The sequence below is a fragment of the Cygnus atratus genome, chromosome 5, assembly GCF_013377495.2.
Source record: "Cygnus atratus isolate AKBS03 ecotype Queensland, Australia chromosome 5, CAtr_DNAZoo_HiC_assembly, whole genome shotgun sequence".
NCBI lineage: Eukaryota > Metazoa > Chordata > Aves > Anseriformes > Anatidae > Cygnus > Cygnus atratus.
The window spans coordinates 18,686,475-18,705,978 of record NC_066366.1 but is presented as its reverse complement, the minus strand read 5'-3'; the positions used below and the strand labels follow the sequence as shown (position 1 = coordinate 18,705,978).

Genomic DNA, 19,504 nt, shown 5'->3' with positions numbered 1-19,504 from the left:
AAAAACAGAACCCACAGTTGTGACACTGCACTGTGATGTTCAATAACTTATTTTCTGTACTCTCCAATTCTTCTGGATGTTGAAGAGACTGCTAGTGTTTATGCTTGAGTGATACTCCTCCTGATAAGCACAGGTCATGTTTATCATGTAGTTAAGTATCTATATTTAATGTACTTTTCTGTACTTTTTTTTTTGCTGCTTATAACTTAATGTTAATATTAACAAAGTCAGTTTTTTCTTTTACTTGGTACATGGTGCTGTTCCCCGACATCTTAGGGGTTCATTTGGAAAGGTGCTAGTTAGCACATGGTTAAACTAGAGATTTAACTTCCTTATCGAGAGCTGCTATTAGACTGGCTTTCAATTCAGTAAATGTAAGATGCGTAGTCAGTGTTACCATTTAAAACTTAAAGGTTGAAGACATCCTTTTCCTGTCCCTTACGTTTAGATTAGACTTTTATTTCTTTGGAGCAAAATGGTCAAATAGGATTTAGAGTATTATTAGAATCATTATATCACTGTCGTTGGTCCTGGGGTTGCCAGGCCTTTTCTGATTATCAGATGCAACAAATGACGTCCAATTTTATTGACCAGTTTGGCTTCAACGATGAGAAGTTTGCTGATCAAGATGACATCGGCAAGTGAGTATATTGTTATATTGGCTTTGATTATAGTCTCTGGAGCCTCCCTTTTTTTAGTGTATTTGGCTGTGGTTTTGGTGATGACAAATGCCAGCCTTTATTGATGTGATGCAGTTGCCAGTCAGTCCTGTCTTCTTGTACCAACTGTGTGTGTTGATAGAGTGCTCTTAGAAAACCTCCCTGAACGGTTTACATCGGAAAGTAACAGCTAATTTTCTACTTCTAATGTCCTGACTGTGCCAGCATGAAAACACAGTGCTTGGGAATAAATTATAGCTCTGCTTTTAAAAGCCATGTCTATCCAAAGACTTGGCATTGTTTGGGGCACTTGCACTTGGAGGTACAAAGTAAGTCATTCACATCTCTGAATTGGTGTAGCAGAGCAGATGAGTAGCTCTTCTTTTAAGTTTGACTGTGTTCTTTTCTGTAGGGAACAGTAAAGAAGCACATCATAAATATACATTTGTTTTTAAGGGTGAAGCAGTTAAGACATGAGAACATGTCTTGGTCAGGTTTTAAAAATAACAAAAGCAAGAAAAGAAAACAAAACAAAAAAACATGATAAACTGCTCTGTTTCTTCAGTTCAAAGTAAATTGATGCCATAATGGGAAAGGGTAAGAATGGGAGTTCTTAATGAAAGGAGACTTGATCCTGATTTAATTAGAATTCATGGCTTGGGATGCAAGAACATTCAGATAAAACAGAGTAAAAACATTACTTGGTTTCTAGAAGGGTTTAAAAAAAAAAAAAGCATCTTCTGTAAGACATGTTCAGTATCTTATGGTTAACCAAAACTTGCACATGCATTCCAAGATGCATAGCTGCTTTATTACACCACATAATTTGGGAGTATAGATGAAGTTATGATAGGTGAGAAGGCAGCTCAGGAGATTGTTTAACTTGGCTAGAAGCAAGTGAATTTTGGCAAGAATGGGAGTTGGATTTCCTTTGTAGTGTATGATCTTGGTGGAAAGAAGATGACTTAAGCAAGCAGATCTCTTGAGATATGCAGTAGGTACAGTGAGTTGAATTCAACTGTAGATGAATTACATTTTACTTCTCAGTTTATGCCTCTTGTGTAAGAATCAATTGCAGTTAAAATTACCTGTTTCCTGGTAACCCCTTTGGTCAGTGGGGGTAAGTCCCATGGTAATGCAGTCACAGTTAAAATTTGTTCATTTAGATCACTTTTATCTCATTCCCTGCTTGGTGAGGATTAGAGGAAGACAGTAATACATGCACTGCTGAGTTCAGTGCTATATGTGACCAGAGAAAGAATATATTAACTCTTCTGAAAGTCTGGTAGTATATCTCCTATCTTTCTCTGTTCTTGCTCCCCCCAGGGATTTGGTTTGCCTAATGCTATTTTTGGTCTAAGACATCTCTATAATTTGTTCGGTGAAACTGCTGAATGGCCTAATACATGAAGAAGTGCAAAGCCTTACTACTTAGCGTTAAGTTTTGAAAAAAAATAAAATCTTAACTTTCATTTAGTGATTGGTTTAAAAAACTGAAGATTTTTTTTCTGTAGGAAACAGGTTGATATTGCAATTTTTCACTTTGCTTCTTCCTTTTGAGAAAGTCCATCTGTATGTAGAGCAGCAAAATTGATTATCAGATGTAAGAACTACTAACACAGATCTTTGCAGGATCTAAAAATGCATCATGGTAGACCATAGATCAGGCATTCTTGAGGGCTGCTTTTTTTCTAGTGCATAGCAGTCCAGTGTTTGTGTGTATATCGCTTCAGTTATGCTGGCTTAGGCTAGTTGCATCCACGCAGCTCATTAGGGAGTAGGCATCTCTTTTTCTTTAAAACATTTCACAACTAGAAAAATTGTGTGAACGCCAGGCTTCCTTAATGTGGAATTTGACTGTTTTGTTTCATGTTGGAAATTAGTGTGTCTTTAATCTCAGGTTTCTCATTTTCCTAGTAATATAAATAAAGACTTCTGAAAACAATGCCTTCGTGATGTTATGTCTTTTCTTGGTTTATTTCATACATCTGTGTTTTTTTTGCAGTGTTTCTTTTGATCGGGTCTCAGACATCAACTTTACCCTCAATACAAATGAAAGTGTAAGTGTACGTTCCTGTACTCACAGAACAATTACTGTCTCAAACTTCTGCGTGACTTCAAAGTTTTGATGGTGGTTATATTTATTCCTTTATGATGTATAATCGTTGGAAAGTAACTACCCTACCTTATTCCTGCATTATGTGGATTTTCTAGCTGAAGAACTTTTTTGCTGCTCTTTGTGGTTGATATTAAGCAGAAGTGCTTCTAATTTGTATGTCCAAGTTCAAGAACAGGCTTGGGTCTAATTTGTGCAGACTGCACACTTGTTTTATGGATAGAAGCTATTTCAGACTTCCAGTGAGGTTGTGTCTAGACAGATTGTTTTTATAGATATTTGTCAGTTGAGCTGAAATGAACCTCACTATGGAAAATAGAACTGGAGTATTTGGTGGTCCAGCTATCTGGAAAGGTCTTCGATGTCATTCCTACATGCTGTTCTTAAATGTGATGGATCCTCCCAGCAATTCTTGGATGATAGTGTACTCTCAGCATGCTAGTAGTTGAGTAAAACAAGCTTCACTGTATACTTTCTTGACAAGCTTTATGTCGTTGAGATGTTCTGGTTTTAGTTTTTTTCAAAATCACATATTTCCAAAATGTTGACTAACAGAAGTAGAATGATTAATCATAAATACAGATTTTATATCTTTTCCCTATATTTAGGGCAATATAGCATTGTTTGAGGCATGCTGTAAGGAGAGGATACAGCAGTTTGATGATGGTGGCTCTGATGAAGAAGACATCTGGGAAGAAAAACATATTGCATTTACACCAGAGTCCCAGAGGCGTTCCAGGTAGGAAATGTGTTTTTCATCCAAGTAGCACTATAGTGAGCCCTCATTACTGAGCATGTCTTCTGGTTCAGGTTGACTATTTACACAGGCTGTCCAGCATAACTAGCCATTTCCATTTGGGGGGAGAAATTAGTAAAGGGATAGCAGTAGTGACTTGTTCAGCCTTAACTTGCAGAAGATGGTAATAGGTGTCCTGCTTACTCAGATCTTCCTGCACCTCACCTTTTGTAGCTTGTTTCCTTTTGCTTGTTCTTCCCCTCTTCTCTGTCAGCCTGTTAGCCATTCTTGCTGTGGGCAAGGCAGTCCAGCTCCACAACTATGTAGACCTTGCTGTCCTCTCTATGGTAGTATTGGGGTCAGACCATCCAGCGGTATTGTCATGGTTGCTCTTAGTTGTGCTACGGCTGTAGACAAAACTGTGGGCAGCTACATTGAGGGGAAGGAGCTGGTCCCCAAAACTCTCGGGGATGCACCATCTCCCTTAATGTCTCCTGGATTTTGTCTCAGGATAGTCTTGGCTTCTCTGACCTTCCATAGTGGCCTTTAGAACATGTGTGGCTAATACCTTCTGTACATGATTAGCTTTGTTGTATGTTGGTTACCTTCTGTTACTGCTTTCCTGTTAATGTTGGTTATGCTCACCAGGAAGGGAGAGATACCCATAGGGTTCAAAAACATTATGTAAGGGGACAGACTGGAAAATACGTGGATTGGTTGTTAGATTTCGAAATAAACCAAGTTATGTTGTATTGGTCTTTAAAAGAGTTTTATATTTTAGTGATTCCACTGAGTGTGCAGAGATGCATGTTCTGATTCCTTATCTTCCTTTTCTGCTTCCTTTTGAATGGCAGGAGTTTTTACTTGCAAATGGAGAAAAAAAGCCCTCTTTACATGATCAAGTGGAAAAACGTTAAACCTTGTTTTTTGTGGGAGAAATGAGGGGCATGCCAACAGCTAATAAATTATACCTCAGTTAATCTATCAGCAGTGATAGCTGTTGTAATTCTCTCTAGCTTCAAACTCTCCAGTATTTCATTGTGCCAAGGGTCTAATCCTAAACATGGAATGTAAACTCTCTCTTTGTATTTTAAGTTCGGGTAGTACAGACAGTGAAGAAAGTACTGACTCTGAAGAAGAAGATGGAACAAAACAAGATCTGTTTGAATCGCATACCAATACAGAGGACAAAATGGAAGTAGACTTGAACGAACGTATGTAGCTTTTCTCCCACCTATTTGAGTTACAGGAAAGTGTTACATCTGGAAGTGTTACTTTGTAAGAGTTTTCCTCTTTTATTTTTTACTCTAATGATCTTAGTCATCTTTCTCACTGTAAAGACTGCTTTAATAGAACATGCAAGTATTTGAAAATTTGAATTCCTTACATGTCCTGAGTCAAATTACTGTAGTCTCTCTAAAATTCATGTGTATATTCTTCAAGAGGAAAAAATGAGGAGGAATCAAAAAGTGAAGAATGAAACTTAATTTACACAGCTTGAATGCCTGCAAAACTGATAGGTTGTTAATCTCTAAACATAAAATATGATCCTTTTTATTAGAAGTCTTTCAGACCAACATTTCATCTAACAATGGTCTAAAAGGCGTCCTACAGAAGTCAAGCTAACTTAGTTTGGTCTAGTTTCCTATGTGAATAATCTTGTTTAAGATGTGTGTCAGTAAACTCTTATGTGGAAAATTAACTGTTGTAATTGGCTTAAGAGTTTTCACATTCAAGGCACAGTAGACTAAATTGGCTTTACTTAAAATGGCAACATCTGTAGGTAAAAGCCCTGTGTTTATCTAGACTGTAAGGAATTAAAAATTAAAATAGAAGGAAAAGTTAAGGGTTTTCTTTTCTTTTGTCAGATTGGTGTCGTTGGCATCTGTGTGTCAAACAAGTTTTGATCCATGTGGGTCTCCTCCCATATCTGCCTGGGTTGGAATTTCTAATTGCTAGTCAGAGCTTCCTTTTCAGCCTGTTTTTTTGTATGTAAGTGTTAATGAAGAAAATGTTTCCCTTGGGTAGGTGAAGTATTTTGAGTTGACCTATCCTAAATTAGATGCTTCTAAGTCCCAGTTGCTCCAAAACTTAATATCCCAATTAATATTTTAAAGTTGTAAAAGGTTTTAAGCTTTTCTGAAACTTAGCAGTGCTGCTAGTGCATGAGAAATTAGAGATTGCCCATTAAGTTGTCTTGCTCATTTTCTATGTTGAGGAAAATGTGCATAGGAAACTGAAAAAGGGATGAAAACTCTTAAGATTTTTTTAGTATAGAAATTAGCGTTGAAAATAACGAATGTTCACATTAGGTTAAGGAATAAAGTGGAACAACACTTGTGATTAAATATAATTTGTGTTCTTCAGATAACTGCCATTGATTTTTAGCTGAATACTCTGAATTACTGTTTTTAAAATTCTGCCTTAATAGCAGAATTTCCCTTTTAGGGAATTCATTCACTTTTTACCTATATAGAGAATTCTTTTGCATGTGCTTTGAAGTCTAGTTAAGAATTTTGCTGCTCTTTTGGGAATGTGCCTATATAGAATCAATGTCTTAGACATATGTACATTCGTGTTCTTTAAATATATTCTTAATGAACTTGCTGATGGGTTTTCTAGCACCGAATTGGTCAGCTAACTTCGATGTACCCATGGAGACTGCACATGGCACCAATCTGGATTCTGTTGGGTCTGATGTGTGGAGTACAGAAGAACCTATGCCAGCAAAAGAAACTGGCTGGGCTTCTTTTTCAGAGTTCACGTCCTCTTTGAGGTAAGAATATTAGTGATACAGGGCAAGTGGGCAAGTTCTTCATTACTAAATGTACCGGCAGCTGCTGTTTGTCATCATTAGGATGTATGTCTCTACCCAAGGCTATGTCGGTTGGTTTTTGGTGGAATACAGGGTGCATAGCGTTCAAAGGATCCTGTGTGTTTAGGGTAGTATGGTGTAACTTGCCCATACAAAAATATAGGCTTTTATAGGATGAGTGGATCCCTAAAGTTTCCCTTGAATATTGGTCGCTGACCAGAATTGTGCTATGACTTCTTTTAGTATAGGCTGAACCCACAGAAAGGATATAACTGTTGAATGTGAAGGCCGTAAAATGTCTATGATGGCTCTTTTGTCAGTGGTATAATACAGATTATTGGCTTTCTTGAAAACCTGCATGATTATGCAGCTGATGTTAGAATAGGCAGTTCTACACTATTTTGACATTACCTGACATACACTTTACTCTTTTGGCTTAAACACTGCATTAAGAATAACTGAGGTCCTCTGTGTAGGAATCTAATCATCCCTATAGATGTAAATTTTGAGTTGCCAAAATACTAGCAGTCAGGAACTGATTTCTTTTCCAATCAGAAAACCCTTTCTGTCTGTCTTGCTCCCCATTTCTGTCTGGGCCTTAAACAGCTCTGACATAAAACTATGATTTTTTCCATCATAAAGCAGTGAATTGCTTCATGTTTGAGGCAGGTAATGGGTTTATGGGGTTTAGAAAATGAATTCCTGAATTTGCCACAAGTAGTAGATAGAAAAGACACTATTCTGTAAGTGGTGGGAAGTATTTCAAGTGGTCAGAATTTGTCTTTTGAGTTAATCCAGAATGGAAAAACTTGTAGCTATACTGTATGTGCCATTAAGCAACCAAATTAGAGTAAAATACTTCCGTCATTGTTGACATTTAAGGACTGTGTTGGCAGTGTCAGCAGAGAACTCTTTTAGATCTTCCAGGTTGCAAAGAGTACATTTAAAAAGTAGTTTAAAATGCTGGAAGAAAGACTGCAAGGATCCAGCAGTCTCATTTATCTGTGGCATCTCCATTTCAAATAAAAATAACAGCACTGCCAAACGTAACCTCAGTCAGCTCAATTCGGGTGGATTTTGCATTAATGAACTTGTTTAGTGTGCCTTAGCCGTGCTTAGTTTCATTCTGATGTTCAGTTATGTTTATAAAGCTTTTTAATTTGTATTTGAAGCTCAAAAGATTCCTTAAGAAGTAATTCTCCTGTGGAAATGGAAACAAATGCAGAGCCAATGGATCCCTTGAGTGCAAATGCAACTGGTCTTGCAACACAGCTAGAGAGTAAGTACTGTGCATTCAGAAATGCAAGTAGATTGATTTTGATACTTTTAGCTAAGAAAGATCTCCCTGAACTTAGGTATTTAGAGGCCTCTCATCTGGTGCTGCTGCTGCTCTGCCAGGCGATGAAAATAACTTCATGAAAGCTCTGAACTTTGTTTTTCCTATTTAAAACAGGAACCAGTGTTACTTTTGTCTCAAAAAAAAAAAAGTGTGTATATAATGAACAAAGAAGCTAAATATCTTCTCTAACAGAAGTTTTATATGTGGCAACACGTAACTGAGCTGATGCCCAAGAAAAGTGGTAGCTTCTAGTCTCTTCCTACATGGCAATAGACCAGTAGCCTCGGTGTTCAGATTTCCCATTCTTGCTCATTGCTTTCCAAGCTGTCTTCTCTCTATATATGCACACACTTCTATTTATGTGAATTAATTAAAGGTTAAACCCATGTTAGTTAATTTTCTATATATCTTATTAGCAGACAGAATAAGAAGTGCAGATGGGAAGTCCAGGAAGATTGGGCTTCCCAAAGGCTTGTCTGTACTTCGCAATTTGTTGGCAAATTTGTACAGTATGGACTGGTGCAATGAATCTGACTGTGCAAAAAAAAGTGTAAAAATCCTACTGAAGGCTTGTTCAAGCAAACCTGTTACAGCAACTATTGTCAACGTAAATCACTAACTGGCTTGCAAAACGAAAGCTGTAATTATGGAATATGACTTCTTCCTTAAGCAATCTGTAAAAAAGAGTTTATGCTCTACGTATGTGTATAGTGGGGATTGTAGAAAGATGATTCCTAAGGATTCAAGAAATACTCTAAACTGGGGAAAAACATTCTGGTTGTTTTGGCTTCTGTGCGTGCTCATGAAATAGAAACATAACCAGTCATATACTAAAGTACTTAGTTTTATTCTAGCCCCAGGAAGTGTTGCTATGGAGGCCAGCTCAGATGGAGAGGACGATGTAGAAAACGCAGACAAGGTAACTGAAACAGTAATGAACGGCAGCATGAAGGAGACACTGAGCCTTACTGTAGATGCTAAAACTGAAACGGCTGTTTTCAAAAGGTGAGGATGTACTTTTTGTCCTTCCACCCCCGTTTTACAAGTGCTGTTAATAGAACACTCATCAAAAAGAGTTACAAGTGATAATTCCTAAGGCCTTAACTTGAAACCTTTTTTCAAATGTAATCGTTTTGAAACTTTACTTCCAATTTGTTATTAGAACATAGGATTGTCCTTATCAGGCTTTAATTTTTACTGGAAGATTATTAGTGGGAAGATTGGCTCTATTTTTGATCCTGATGCACATTACTGTGCAATTTTAATGTACAATTTAATGTATGTATAAGCTACAGCCTTTTAAACTTCACACAGAACTTCTGGATTGGAATTCAGTGTCTTATGCAGGAGGTTGGAGGAGAGAGATTGAAGGCCAGCCAGGCACTGCTCTTGAGAGTAACTCATTGGGAATTAGAAACTTCTGATTTTTTTTTTTAGTATGGAGGAAGGAGCACTTTTGACTGCACAACACTTATGAAATCAAATGGCAGTTAGAGAAATTGAACTAAAGCAGTTTAGAGGAGGAATGTGACTCTGGAGTTAAATAGCATGAAACCTTAGTGACTTTCTGACTTAGTAAATGCTGTATCTACTCTCCAGTTTATTCTGTATTTTTCTGGAGAATGCTTTTTGTGGTCTACACTTCTGTTGTTCCAGTGTAGATGATCAGTTATTCATGGTGCTTTTACACATAAGCTGCTTTAATTCTGTGACTTCTGATATTAGTGCAAAAAAAACAAAGTTAATACAAGGTGGAAGCATATTGTGGCAGTCACTGCCTCTCATCACAGAATTACCTGCTTGCGCTATGGAATAAGGACTTGTATCTTCGTAGTTAAAAGGACACAGAGGTGGTAAGGGAGGGAAAATGAATCTATGATCTTGATTCAGCACGGGAAGGGGAAATTAAGTGTAAAAGGAGGTTGAAGGAGTGAGGTCTTAACAGTCTCCACATTTTAGCTCTGATACAGAGGTGTCACCTCATACTGATCCAGATATCATATGGTTTTCCTTAAATTAACTTTTAAATATGCCTAGACAGCAAATAACTAGTATTTCGGGGGGGCGGAATCTAAAACACTAGATTAAGAGAGGATTTCAATAGGCCATACTCTGGCCTGCATACCTGGCAAGGTGGATACAGATCTTAGGCCTGAGAGTACAAATTTCTTCCAGCAGAAAATATATAGTTGTGATGTCAGTGTTGAGGAGAAGGGAAGCATTGTAAGGACAGTAGTTGATTTGTGGAAAGCTGCAAAGGGCAAATGTGTTTCTTGAATTTTCTCATTCTCCCTTTTGAACGAGTAGGAGACAATGACAGCAGAGATAAACCCTTAAAAAAAAACAGGAGACCAGTTCTGGTGGTGGTGACAAGTATTTTGAACAAATACACACTTTAAAGGTAAAAGATGATAAAGCAGATGGGAAACATGTTGCTTGGTGAGCAGTATTTTTACAGGCTATGCAGGTATAAGGAGACATGGTGGGGAAAGAACAAGGATTCATTAAAAGAGAGAGGATCCACTAAACTGTAAGGATAGGAATCAGCAGAGGATAGTGTCTTTAAAAATGTTCCTGACTTCTTAAATAGATTCACTGCTACAGATGAAGGTTGATGTTTGTGTCTACTGTGGAGCTACCTTATACCCATCTCTTGCAGTTGTATGGTCAACTTTTTGTTAATGTGCTAATAACAGTGTGGATGAGACAGGAAAAGGTGGAATAGTGATGCATGAAAACTCTAGTTTAGTGGCAAAACGCGAGTATTTGTTTCCTAGTGCTAGAGTACTGTTTTTTCCCTGAATTATGTTCATTTTCATGTCTGAGAAGAAGCTGATGAAATAGAGCAAGTTGTGGTCTTATGTGGCATAATACATACATCGTACTTCACTGTATAGTCATTAGGTAGTTCATTAATATAGGCAGTGATGAGTTAGTGATTCTGCTGACTTGTTTCATGGGCAAACTTTATCAATGCCAGTTTCTAAGGGAATCTTGAATTTTTTTATACTTTCTTCCTTCTATTTTTGCATACTTCTGGCTTCAGAGTGTTGAAATCCTATCGGTATGTATAGTAAAGGATTGTAACTGATTGCTACCACTTCAGGCTTCACGCACATTCCTTATTTCCTTTCTGATCATATTTGTAATCATTGTATTTCCTGCCTTCTTATCCAGTCAATTTTCAATGGTTTTAAACACCAGTGCATTATTAGGTGTTTGTAAAGTCCAGAATCATATGTTTGATCTTCATGTTTCAGTCATAATTTAAAATCCATTTGCATGTGAAATACAAACCCTTCTCCCAATTTTCTACTATTGCCTGAAATTTTCTGTAAGTAAACTTAAAAATTAAATATCTTGTTTCCTTTTACTTAGTGAGGAAGGAAAATTGTCTACCTCGCAGGATGCTTCATGTAAATATGTGGTAGAGGAGAATGCAGAGGTTGTGGAAGAAGCTACTTCAGCTTTGCAGCCCACTAACAGCAGTCCAGAACAGAGGTAACTGCACTCAGAGATACTTTCAATCACATAAGTAGCAGCTTGTATATTTTTATAGTAGGACTGATCTAAAGAGACCACTGAATTCCTGTTAGTTATCAGCTCTGAGTTTAGTTCAATGTAAACATGTGCTTGCATCTGTTTGTAAGATTCTTACAAGCTATATTGTCTGTCCTTACTCTGATTCTTGAGTTGAAACCTATTTGCCTTTCAGGGTATTGTAAATATTCCCTTTCTGTTTTGCGATATGTATTGATTCATTGTACTAATTTGATGATATGAAAACTGTGGAAAAAAAAGGGGGGGAATAAGTTTGACTTTGTCCTGAAAATGTACAAAAGTACGTTTCAAAATTAGAAAATTGTACCATTTTTGATTCTGTATTTTATACTGCAGGACAGCTGGGGGGGAGTCTACCAGTGCAGCTACGTGGAAAGGAAATGCTGCCTTAAGTCATGCTTGTTTGGTTGTGAGCTAGTCAAATAATTGCCTCTGATTTTGAATCAATTTCTGTTTGCACCCATGTCTTTATCAGGTGTTAATCTGAATACTTGTAGATTTGGAGAAAACTTTTCAAAGTACGTAAATAATTTTTTTCAAATAAAGTTCTCTGGAAATATGGAGCAGCCTGGATTGCTCAGCATATTTATTGGAGGAAAGAAGTGATGACATTTTTCTTGGCTAATAGTGCATGCAGTCTCACAAAGTAGTCATTCAAGAGACAATTCTGAGGTGACAACTGTCAAACAGAGAAAGTTCTTGCATAAACATTTGTATTAGATCATTAGGTAGGACTGCTTTCTCCAAAAAAGGCATCTGAAGATGTTTCTCCTGTTCCTTTTCCTGTTGAAGTACTTGTTCTGGTGTGGTTTTTTGCCTTACAAGTTATAGTGGTATGAAACATACAGAATCAACTCTAATACTAGTATGGCTTCACCAAAATCGAATTTACATAGGGTGAGATTAATTACCAAATACTAGAAATACTTAATGCAAATGTTTCACATATGAGCTTGATTCTAGGCTTAAGTTGGGGGAGGATTCCACTTGGTCTTAAAAGCTAGATCAGTGAGGAGCATAAAGCAGGTGAGAAGAATTCCATCCCTGAAGGCAGTATTCAGTGAAAACCTTGCTCTGGAACTTAATGTCAGAGCAGTATCTGATAAGAGGTGCTTTCCAACTCCTGCTGTTTGGAGGTGAGGATGGTTTTGCACTGTTTTCGCCTCGTTCCTCCCAAATGTCTCACCAGCACAAATGGCTAGCTTTGACCTGTTGAAGGCAGAAGTGTTGTCGTTCAGCCAGTCCACACAATCTACACAGCTCAGCACAAGGTGGGGAGAGCCTCGTTTCCTATTTCTTAGTTTCACATAGACTCACGTAGTACTTTGCAATTAATCTCTAGGCAAGAGTTCACTGGCTTCCTATGAGAGCTAATGGCTTGTTGCACTTCAGGGTGTTAGAATGCCACAAGCTAGAATACTGGTATTGAGGACAAGGGTTGGTATGCTGACACTAACTGATTTAGATACAGTTTAGGGGTGCCCAGAGCATATTCTGAGAGGAGGGAGGATTTTGCTTAATTAAAAGCAATTCCAGGGGCTACTTTTGCCTTGCATTATAAACAGGGAAATGATTTTGAATCTGTAAATACATGAATATTCATTTTGATAGTTATAATAGTTCAAAAGTTGTTGTTTCTTGACTTGTATAGATTTTGAACTGTTATTAGAGGAACATATTACAGAAATCTTGTGGACAGTAATTATTTTTAAGACTGCAGATGCTGTATTATACTCTTAGCTTTCTAGTCAAGACAAAATAGAAAGGTTTTGTAAGCAAAGATTTAGAATATAGCTCTACATATAATACAACAAAGCTCTGCTACATGTTTTGACTATACTTTTTGCAAACTAAGGAGGGTGCAAGCCTATTTGATCAAGTTTAGATACTTTCTGGGACATGTTTACAAGCTAGTATGTTTTACTTCTGGTACTAGATATTACACTAAAACACTGCTACCTTCTTCCATAAGCCAGAACTTTCTACTCTGCATATATTCAATGAACTTTAATCAAGAAATGAATTCTAATTGGAAAAAAAATGTATACTCAGTCAAAATGGGAAACCCAGAAACTCAAGACTTTCACAGCCAGCATGTGGATACTAGGTGACTGCCTTCTGAGTAAAGATGCTTCTCTAAACCGACAGAGGGCTCTCAGAGCTAGCAGTTCCTTGGATTGCTTTTGATTATGGGAAATCTCAAGGAACTCCTTTCCTTCAATCTGGCTGGAAGCAATGAAGCTCGGTACTTTCTCTAAAGGTGGCTGTCACAGCAGATCCTCGTATAAGTGCAAAACAAGTGTCTAGATAAATTTAATTGTGCTTTTGGGGCTCCATGCATGTATGACTAGTGGGAGGAGTCACCTAGGTAGGTCTTTGGCTGGTGGCCAGCAATATCAATGTCTGCTAGGAACCCTGTTCTGTCATGGATTTTTTCCAATCAGTAATTAATTTACTGCTCTTTGAACTGTCAGAATTCCTGTCCATGCAGCACTTGTTTCTTACCTTCCAGGTTTCTCTAAAGTGTTTAACTTTGTCTAGTGCTGTCTCTCTCTTTATCTAATGTGTACATTTTTTTTTAAAAAGTGTTTTTAGTGCTTAGCAGCCAAAGACTTAGCTAGGGGGACTCCTGCTGGTCATGTGCATGTAGAGCACGGACCCAAGAGTGGCTTCTCTGTGATGTACACCATCAGAGAACAGGAGTTACAGGTAACTTTTCTTGTGTAGTTCCAAATGGTATTTATATTCTCTAAAGGAATCTTCAAGTGTATTCAATAGACTTGCACTGAATGGAAGTTGAGAGTTTTTTGCTTTTGTTGTTTGCAGCTGTTAATGTTCTTGTGCACTGATTTGATCTCTTCATTTGTGTTAATCCAGAGTAATTGAATCCACATGTTTACACTAACGTCTTACCTAGAACTGTATATACTATTATGATTTTTACTTTTGCAGGTTTGGTCTTTATCTTCCCCATACTTTCTGAACCTCTTGTGCTAACGGACTGAAATTCAGAGTATTTTTGAAACATCAGTTTATAGATTAGATTAGTCACTAAAGCAGTTCTTTAAAAAAAAAAAAACAACTCTAGTTTTTACCTGTTATGTCTTATTTTCAAATGCAAACTTAAGTACTCCTGATGTCATCTTTTGTCTCACAGAGTAAGATGGGGAGAAGTCTCAGTGTGCTTTTTATCAGTGATTGATTCTCTTGAGGAGAGAACAGCATCTGTAGAGAGTGTTTTTTAGCTCAATAAAGATCAATCACATTTCACTGGTGTGCTGAGTTAACTAAGTGCTGTGCCTAATTAGACAATAAGGACTCCAGAAGTGTTGGACTTCAGAAAATGAATGGGATGAGCATGTAACTAGCTTGTGTTCCCTCTTTTGAACTCTGTGGAATTACACTCTGAAGAGTTTTATTATACTTACAAGAAAACATTCTTTTCTTGGCTTCACTGTTGAGTTGAATGTTAGAACCTTGTAATCTGAACTGTAGAAATCAGTAGGTATTTTGGAAGAAATAGTGCAGCTTTCACTAGTGACCAGCCATGTCTGAAGAGAACAATGTCTCACGTTGGAAGGGACCCACAAAGATTGTCTAGTCCAACTCCTAGCTCCACACAGGACCACCTAAAAATTAAAGCATATGAGTGTTGTCCAAATGTCTCTTGAACTCCAGCAGGCCATGGTGCAATGACTGCTTCCCTGAGGAGCCTGTTCAAGTGCCCGATCACCCTCTGTGAAGAACATTTTCCTCATATCCTGTCTGACCCTCCCCTGCCCCAGCTCCATGCCATCCCCTCGGTCCTGTCACTGTCCCCAGAGAGCAGAGCTCAGTGCCTGCCCCTCTGCTCCCCTTCATGAGGAAGCTGCAGGCCGCCATGAGGCCTCCCCTCAGTGTCCTCTTCCCTAGGCTGAACAAACCCAGTGACCTCAGTTGCTCCTCATATGACTTCCCTCTAGATTTTCACCATCTTTGCCTTCCTTTGGACACACTCTAATAGTTTTATAGCCTTACGTGATAGCACCCAACAATGCACACAGTACTAGAGGTGATGCAGAGAGCACAGTGGGACAATCGCTTCCCTCGACTGGTTAGCAATGCTATGCGTAATGTACCCCAGATAGAGCTGGCCCTTTTGTTTGCCAGGGCACACTGTTGACTCATACTCAACTTGCTGTCAACCAGAACTCCCACGTCTTTCTGTTGCACTGCTCTTCAGCCTCTTGTCCCCCTGTACAGTCTGTACATATATCCAAGATTGCCCTGTCCCAGCTGCAAAATCCAGCGCTTGCTCTTGTAAAACTTCATATGGTTAGTACTTTCCCAGCCCTCTAGTCTGTCAAGATCTCTCCACAAAGCCTCTACCCTTAAGAGAGTCAACAGCTCCTCCTAGTTGAGTTAATGTAGTGTTGTCTGCAATCAGGGTATGTGGGAGGGGAGAACATACTTCGGATGCTTCCTGTTTCTTGTATACTTACATTCTCTTTTGGCCTCTTAGGACTGATCAACGCACCCTTTTAGGAGAGACGTCTGTTAATGGCCCTGTATGATACGTGATGTCTACTGCCTTGGCTGAAGAAATGAACTGATACCCAGGTGTTTGAGCATTTCTTGAGGATTTCATCTAGAGCCTGTTGAAGCCAGTCACTGCTGCACTAATTTCGCAAGGGATCAGGACCAGCAACATTTATATTCTAGATTTTAAGACATTGTACAGAAATTCATAAGTGTAAAAATATTGCACATTGAGAAATACCAATAATTTTTGCGTATGTTTATATTGTATTGTTCTAAATAATGGGTGGCCTGTGAAATAAGATCCTGCTACCCATGTAATGATGACAGTAGTGTTACTATAGTTAAAAATGGCTGTAAGAATAGTTTTATAAAAAAGTGAATACACAAATCTAATGTATTTGAGACATAACTATTTGACGATTAGTGTGACCAAAGTATTTAGCAGTTTTTCATACATTTTTCACCTTGTAAAAAGAAAAAGGAAAAAAAAAACCAAAAAAAAACAAAACAATTCATGTTTCTTCCAGGTTGGCGAAGAATTGTAGAACTGAAATGCCCTATAAATGTTATTTTGGTTGTTTTAGCTTACGAAAGTGATTTAAATGAGAATTTTTGGTGTTCAACATTTTACAACAGGTTTTTTAATTGGTAATTGTTTTCTGTATTGTTTAAAACAGATCAAAAATGTAAGTCTATTGGTAGAGATTTTAAGTATTTATTGCTACAACTTAGTTGACAAATTGATGTTACTGTAAAGCCATATGTTCTGTTAAGTCTTGTTTGCTTGAAACAATACCTTACAGGTGAAACACTAGAATATTTGAAGTGCACATGGCTTGTTGTGTTTAAGTGGTTCACCTGCCTTTTAACCCATTCACCAAGATTTACTTTAATACCAAGCATTATACAATGGAACATTTCAGAACAATCTGCGTATTTAAAACGCTATAATCCTCTTAGACAAGTCAAGTAAATGAAATGCCCGTGCTGCTAATGTAATTACAGTACATGCATTTTAAAAGTATATAGTGTTCTTTTAATACAAATTTTGGCAGCAGAGCATGTTAATTGTTACTTTCACTGTACTGATCTGTGTGAGGCTTTCATTTGTATGTTCTAAACCAGTTTTTTCACAGCTGGTTTGTGTATATATATAGTGATTATGGAAACTAATTCTGTGTAATTTATAATTTTCTATGTCATTGTACAATTCCAACAGCCTTCTCAAACAAACAGAAGCAATATACTGTATATTGCCACATTGTCTGGTGAAAGGGTTAAAGTATTTCACCTGCACTTTTAGATGCAAATCCATTTTTATTTCCTTAATAGTTATATTCATTTATTTTTACATCATTTGTTTTCCTGACCAGTATTTAAAGCCAAAAGGATACTCTAAACAATGGCCAATGATTTATTTTAGAAAGCGTCCCAAGCAACGTGCCTAAACATTACATTGCATACAGAAATAATAAATAATTAAAAAAAAAAAAGTATAATGGCATTGCCCTTATTACTTTCTGTCTTGCATTTTCTCAGCAAATTTCAGTGGCATTTGTCCTTGCATATTGTTTCAAACTGATTAGTTGTCTGGAAAAGGAGGGGAAAAAACACTATCATAAGTGGAATCGGAAACACTGCCTCTTTATTTATACCTTATATATCATGGAATTGAGTCAGTTTAAATTGTTCCTTCTGTTCACATTGCTTCTAGATCACCTATGTTCTCCCTTCCCATTCTGGATCTGAGTGGTTGTGAGTGCTTTCCTGTGATGTATTCCTAGCATCTCAAAACATGAATTCTGAAGACTTTAATTTAGATCATGATTGTTTACTTTGTATGTGACATCCAGTCATCCACAATAAGAAACAAATCTTGCCTAGCCATTGAGTAAATTTTGTCTTGTTTCATGAGATTCAACTTACTCGTTTACTCGGGTTTATGTGATTGTCTCAGTATTTTACCCAGTGCCAGCAAGTTTAAAAAAAAAAAAAAAAAAAAGGAAAGAGAAAAAAGCTGCACACTTTGTTCCCGTTTAGCTTTTCAAGCCACGGTTGTAAACTGCCCTAACACTCTGCATGAGAAAGGTCGGGTCTCTGATGCGATGGAGCAAACCTCCAGCTCCTCAAAGGAGTGTTCTGGTGCAGGTTTAATGCAGTCCAAAGGAAGTAAGCTCACATGAGTTGTTACCTACTGTTAATTAGGAGCTTCCTTGCTCTCTGCTGGAGGAACAAAGTGCCCTTGAATTTGTATTAAGTCCAGAGAACAGTGGTTGCAAATTGTTCATGCAGACTACATACGTGCATGTTCTGCCTCCAGCCCTCCTGGTATCAGAGCTGAGCAGGTTACTCTGAAAGTCTTTGCAGATGACTCAGCATTGAAGGAAACCTTCATATGGTAAGGCATACCTAGTGGGAATCTCCAATTACGATACAGAAGCTTTGACTGTAAAATTTAGGTGAAGGTTAATGGTCACATTAAGTCTTAATTTGCATATGAGGGTGCTTGGTGCTCTCATTTGAGTTATGCTCTATATCTTTTTCTGTGGCATGAGAAAGTGTGGACTATAAACTGCATTTTCTAAGTGACTAAGTAACCAGTTCTTTCATCAAAAGGAGAAAGCAGCTACTTCCAAAATACACTGTTGTGCCAAGCCTGTGAAGAATGAGGAAAGTAGTGTTAGGGTAGCATGACAAAGTCATATGGAATCTAGATTTCCCAGTGACACTGGAACATTTACTAGGAGCTAGAAATTAATATTCACAAATGTGCAGTGTAACCAAAAGGTTAGAGGAAGACAACAGGAAAAAGGGAAGATCCCTCTCTATTGCAATTCCCAAATGCTGGCTTGAAGGAAGTAAGCAGAGAAGTGTACAAAGTTAACAAGTTTTGAAGGAGGCGGAGTGGGCTTGTAATTCTTAGTATCAGGCAATCTCTTGTTTTCTTTTTGGTCATTGCAACATTTAATTGAACTAGAGAGAAAATACTAAATCTTTCTACATGGCTAACTGGCTGCAAGATAATGGAGTGCTGCAAACAAGAACCTCAGGGTGGCCTTGCACTCCTGAGAGATTTCTTTTTTCAAATAGACCATGGCCATAATGGCTGTGTCTTGTTGTTTATGGGGGAAAAAGATGAAATTAGGGCATGACTAGAGTTGCATTAGAAGAAAGAAGAAAGTGTACAGTAACTGAATCCTCTAAGTTGCTAAGATGAATATAGAACTTATGCTGTGGGATGAGTACTTTGTACTGAGATTTGACCCTCTGGAATGTAAAAATTTAGAAACTCAAATATTTTTGTTGCTAGACAGAAAAAATAAATTTCTTAGTTTTCTATTAGCATCTACTATCTTAAGAAACTAATGTTTCTCTCTAGACTTTTTACAAAGACTGCACATTTAGTCTTTGTTTAAACTTGAAGGATGCAGGCTCTGATGATGTGGCATGTTTGAGACCAAAAATAGTTAATTTTTAGGATTGTTTTGGAGACGGTCATAACATGCAACTATATATTGTGAAGGTATACCACAGGCTCTTAGCTGTAGGACTTAATATGGTCTCTGTACCATTTACTCCAGTTTTCATCGGAACTAGTATTTCTCTGCTTGGGTACTGTAACCTTTCACAATCTTCACTGTGTTTTCAGAAAGAAACTTTTTTGATCTAAGTAGTCTGAGGAATTTCACTTCAGTCTTGGTGTAGTCTAAGGTCTCATGGAAGTGCAATGTTCCTCCTACAGGTTTCTGTTTTGCAT

At 37.6% G+C, this 19,504-nt stretch overlaps 1 protein-coding gene across 12 annotated transcripts in view; it reads left to right on the top strand.

Annotated features, from left to right (window-relative positions):
* The window catches only part of PPP6R3 (protein phosphatase 6 regulatory subunit 3), a 59,436-nt gene extending 41,806 nt beyond the window's left edge, over positions 1-17,630 (top strand). For 8 of the 12 annotated variants that reach the window (XM_035552247.2, XM_035552246.2, XM_035552240.2 and 5 more), the window contains 9 exons: positions 544-641; positions 2,665-2,719; positions 3,384-3,514; positions 4,607-4,725; positions 6,134-6,287; positions 7,499-7,605; positions 8,520-8,670; positions 11,044-11,166; positions 15,728-17,630. In XM_035552247.2, the coding sequence (XP_035408140.1) occupies positions 544-641; positions 2,665-2,719; positions 3,384-3,514; positions 4,607-4,725; positions 6,134-6,287; positions 7,499-7,605; positions 8,520-8,670; positions 11,044-11,166; positions 15,728-15,779 (990 nt within the window). In that variant the 3' untranslated portion in view covers positions 15,780-17,630. The remainder of the gene's footprint in view (positions 1-543; positions 642-2,664; positions 2,720-3,383; positions 3,515-4,606; positions 4,726-6,133; positions 6,288-7,498; positions 7,606-8,519; positions 8,671-11,043; positions 11,167-15,727) is intronic. The other 4 variants (XM_035552258.1, XM_035552263.2, XM_035552262.2 and 1 more) reach the window with 2 other exon arrangements.
* Positions 17,631-19,504: the final 1,874 nt, after the last annotated feature.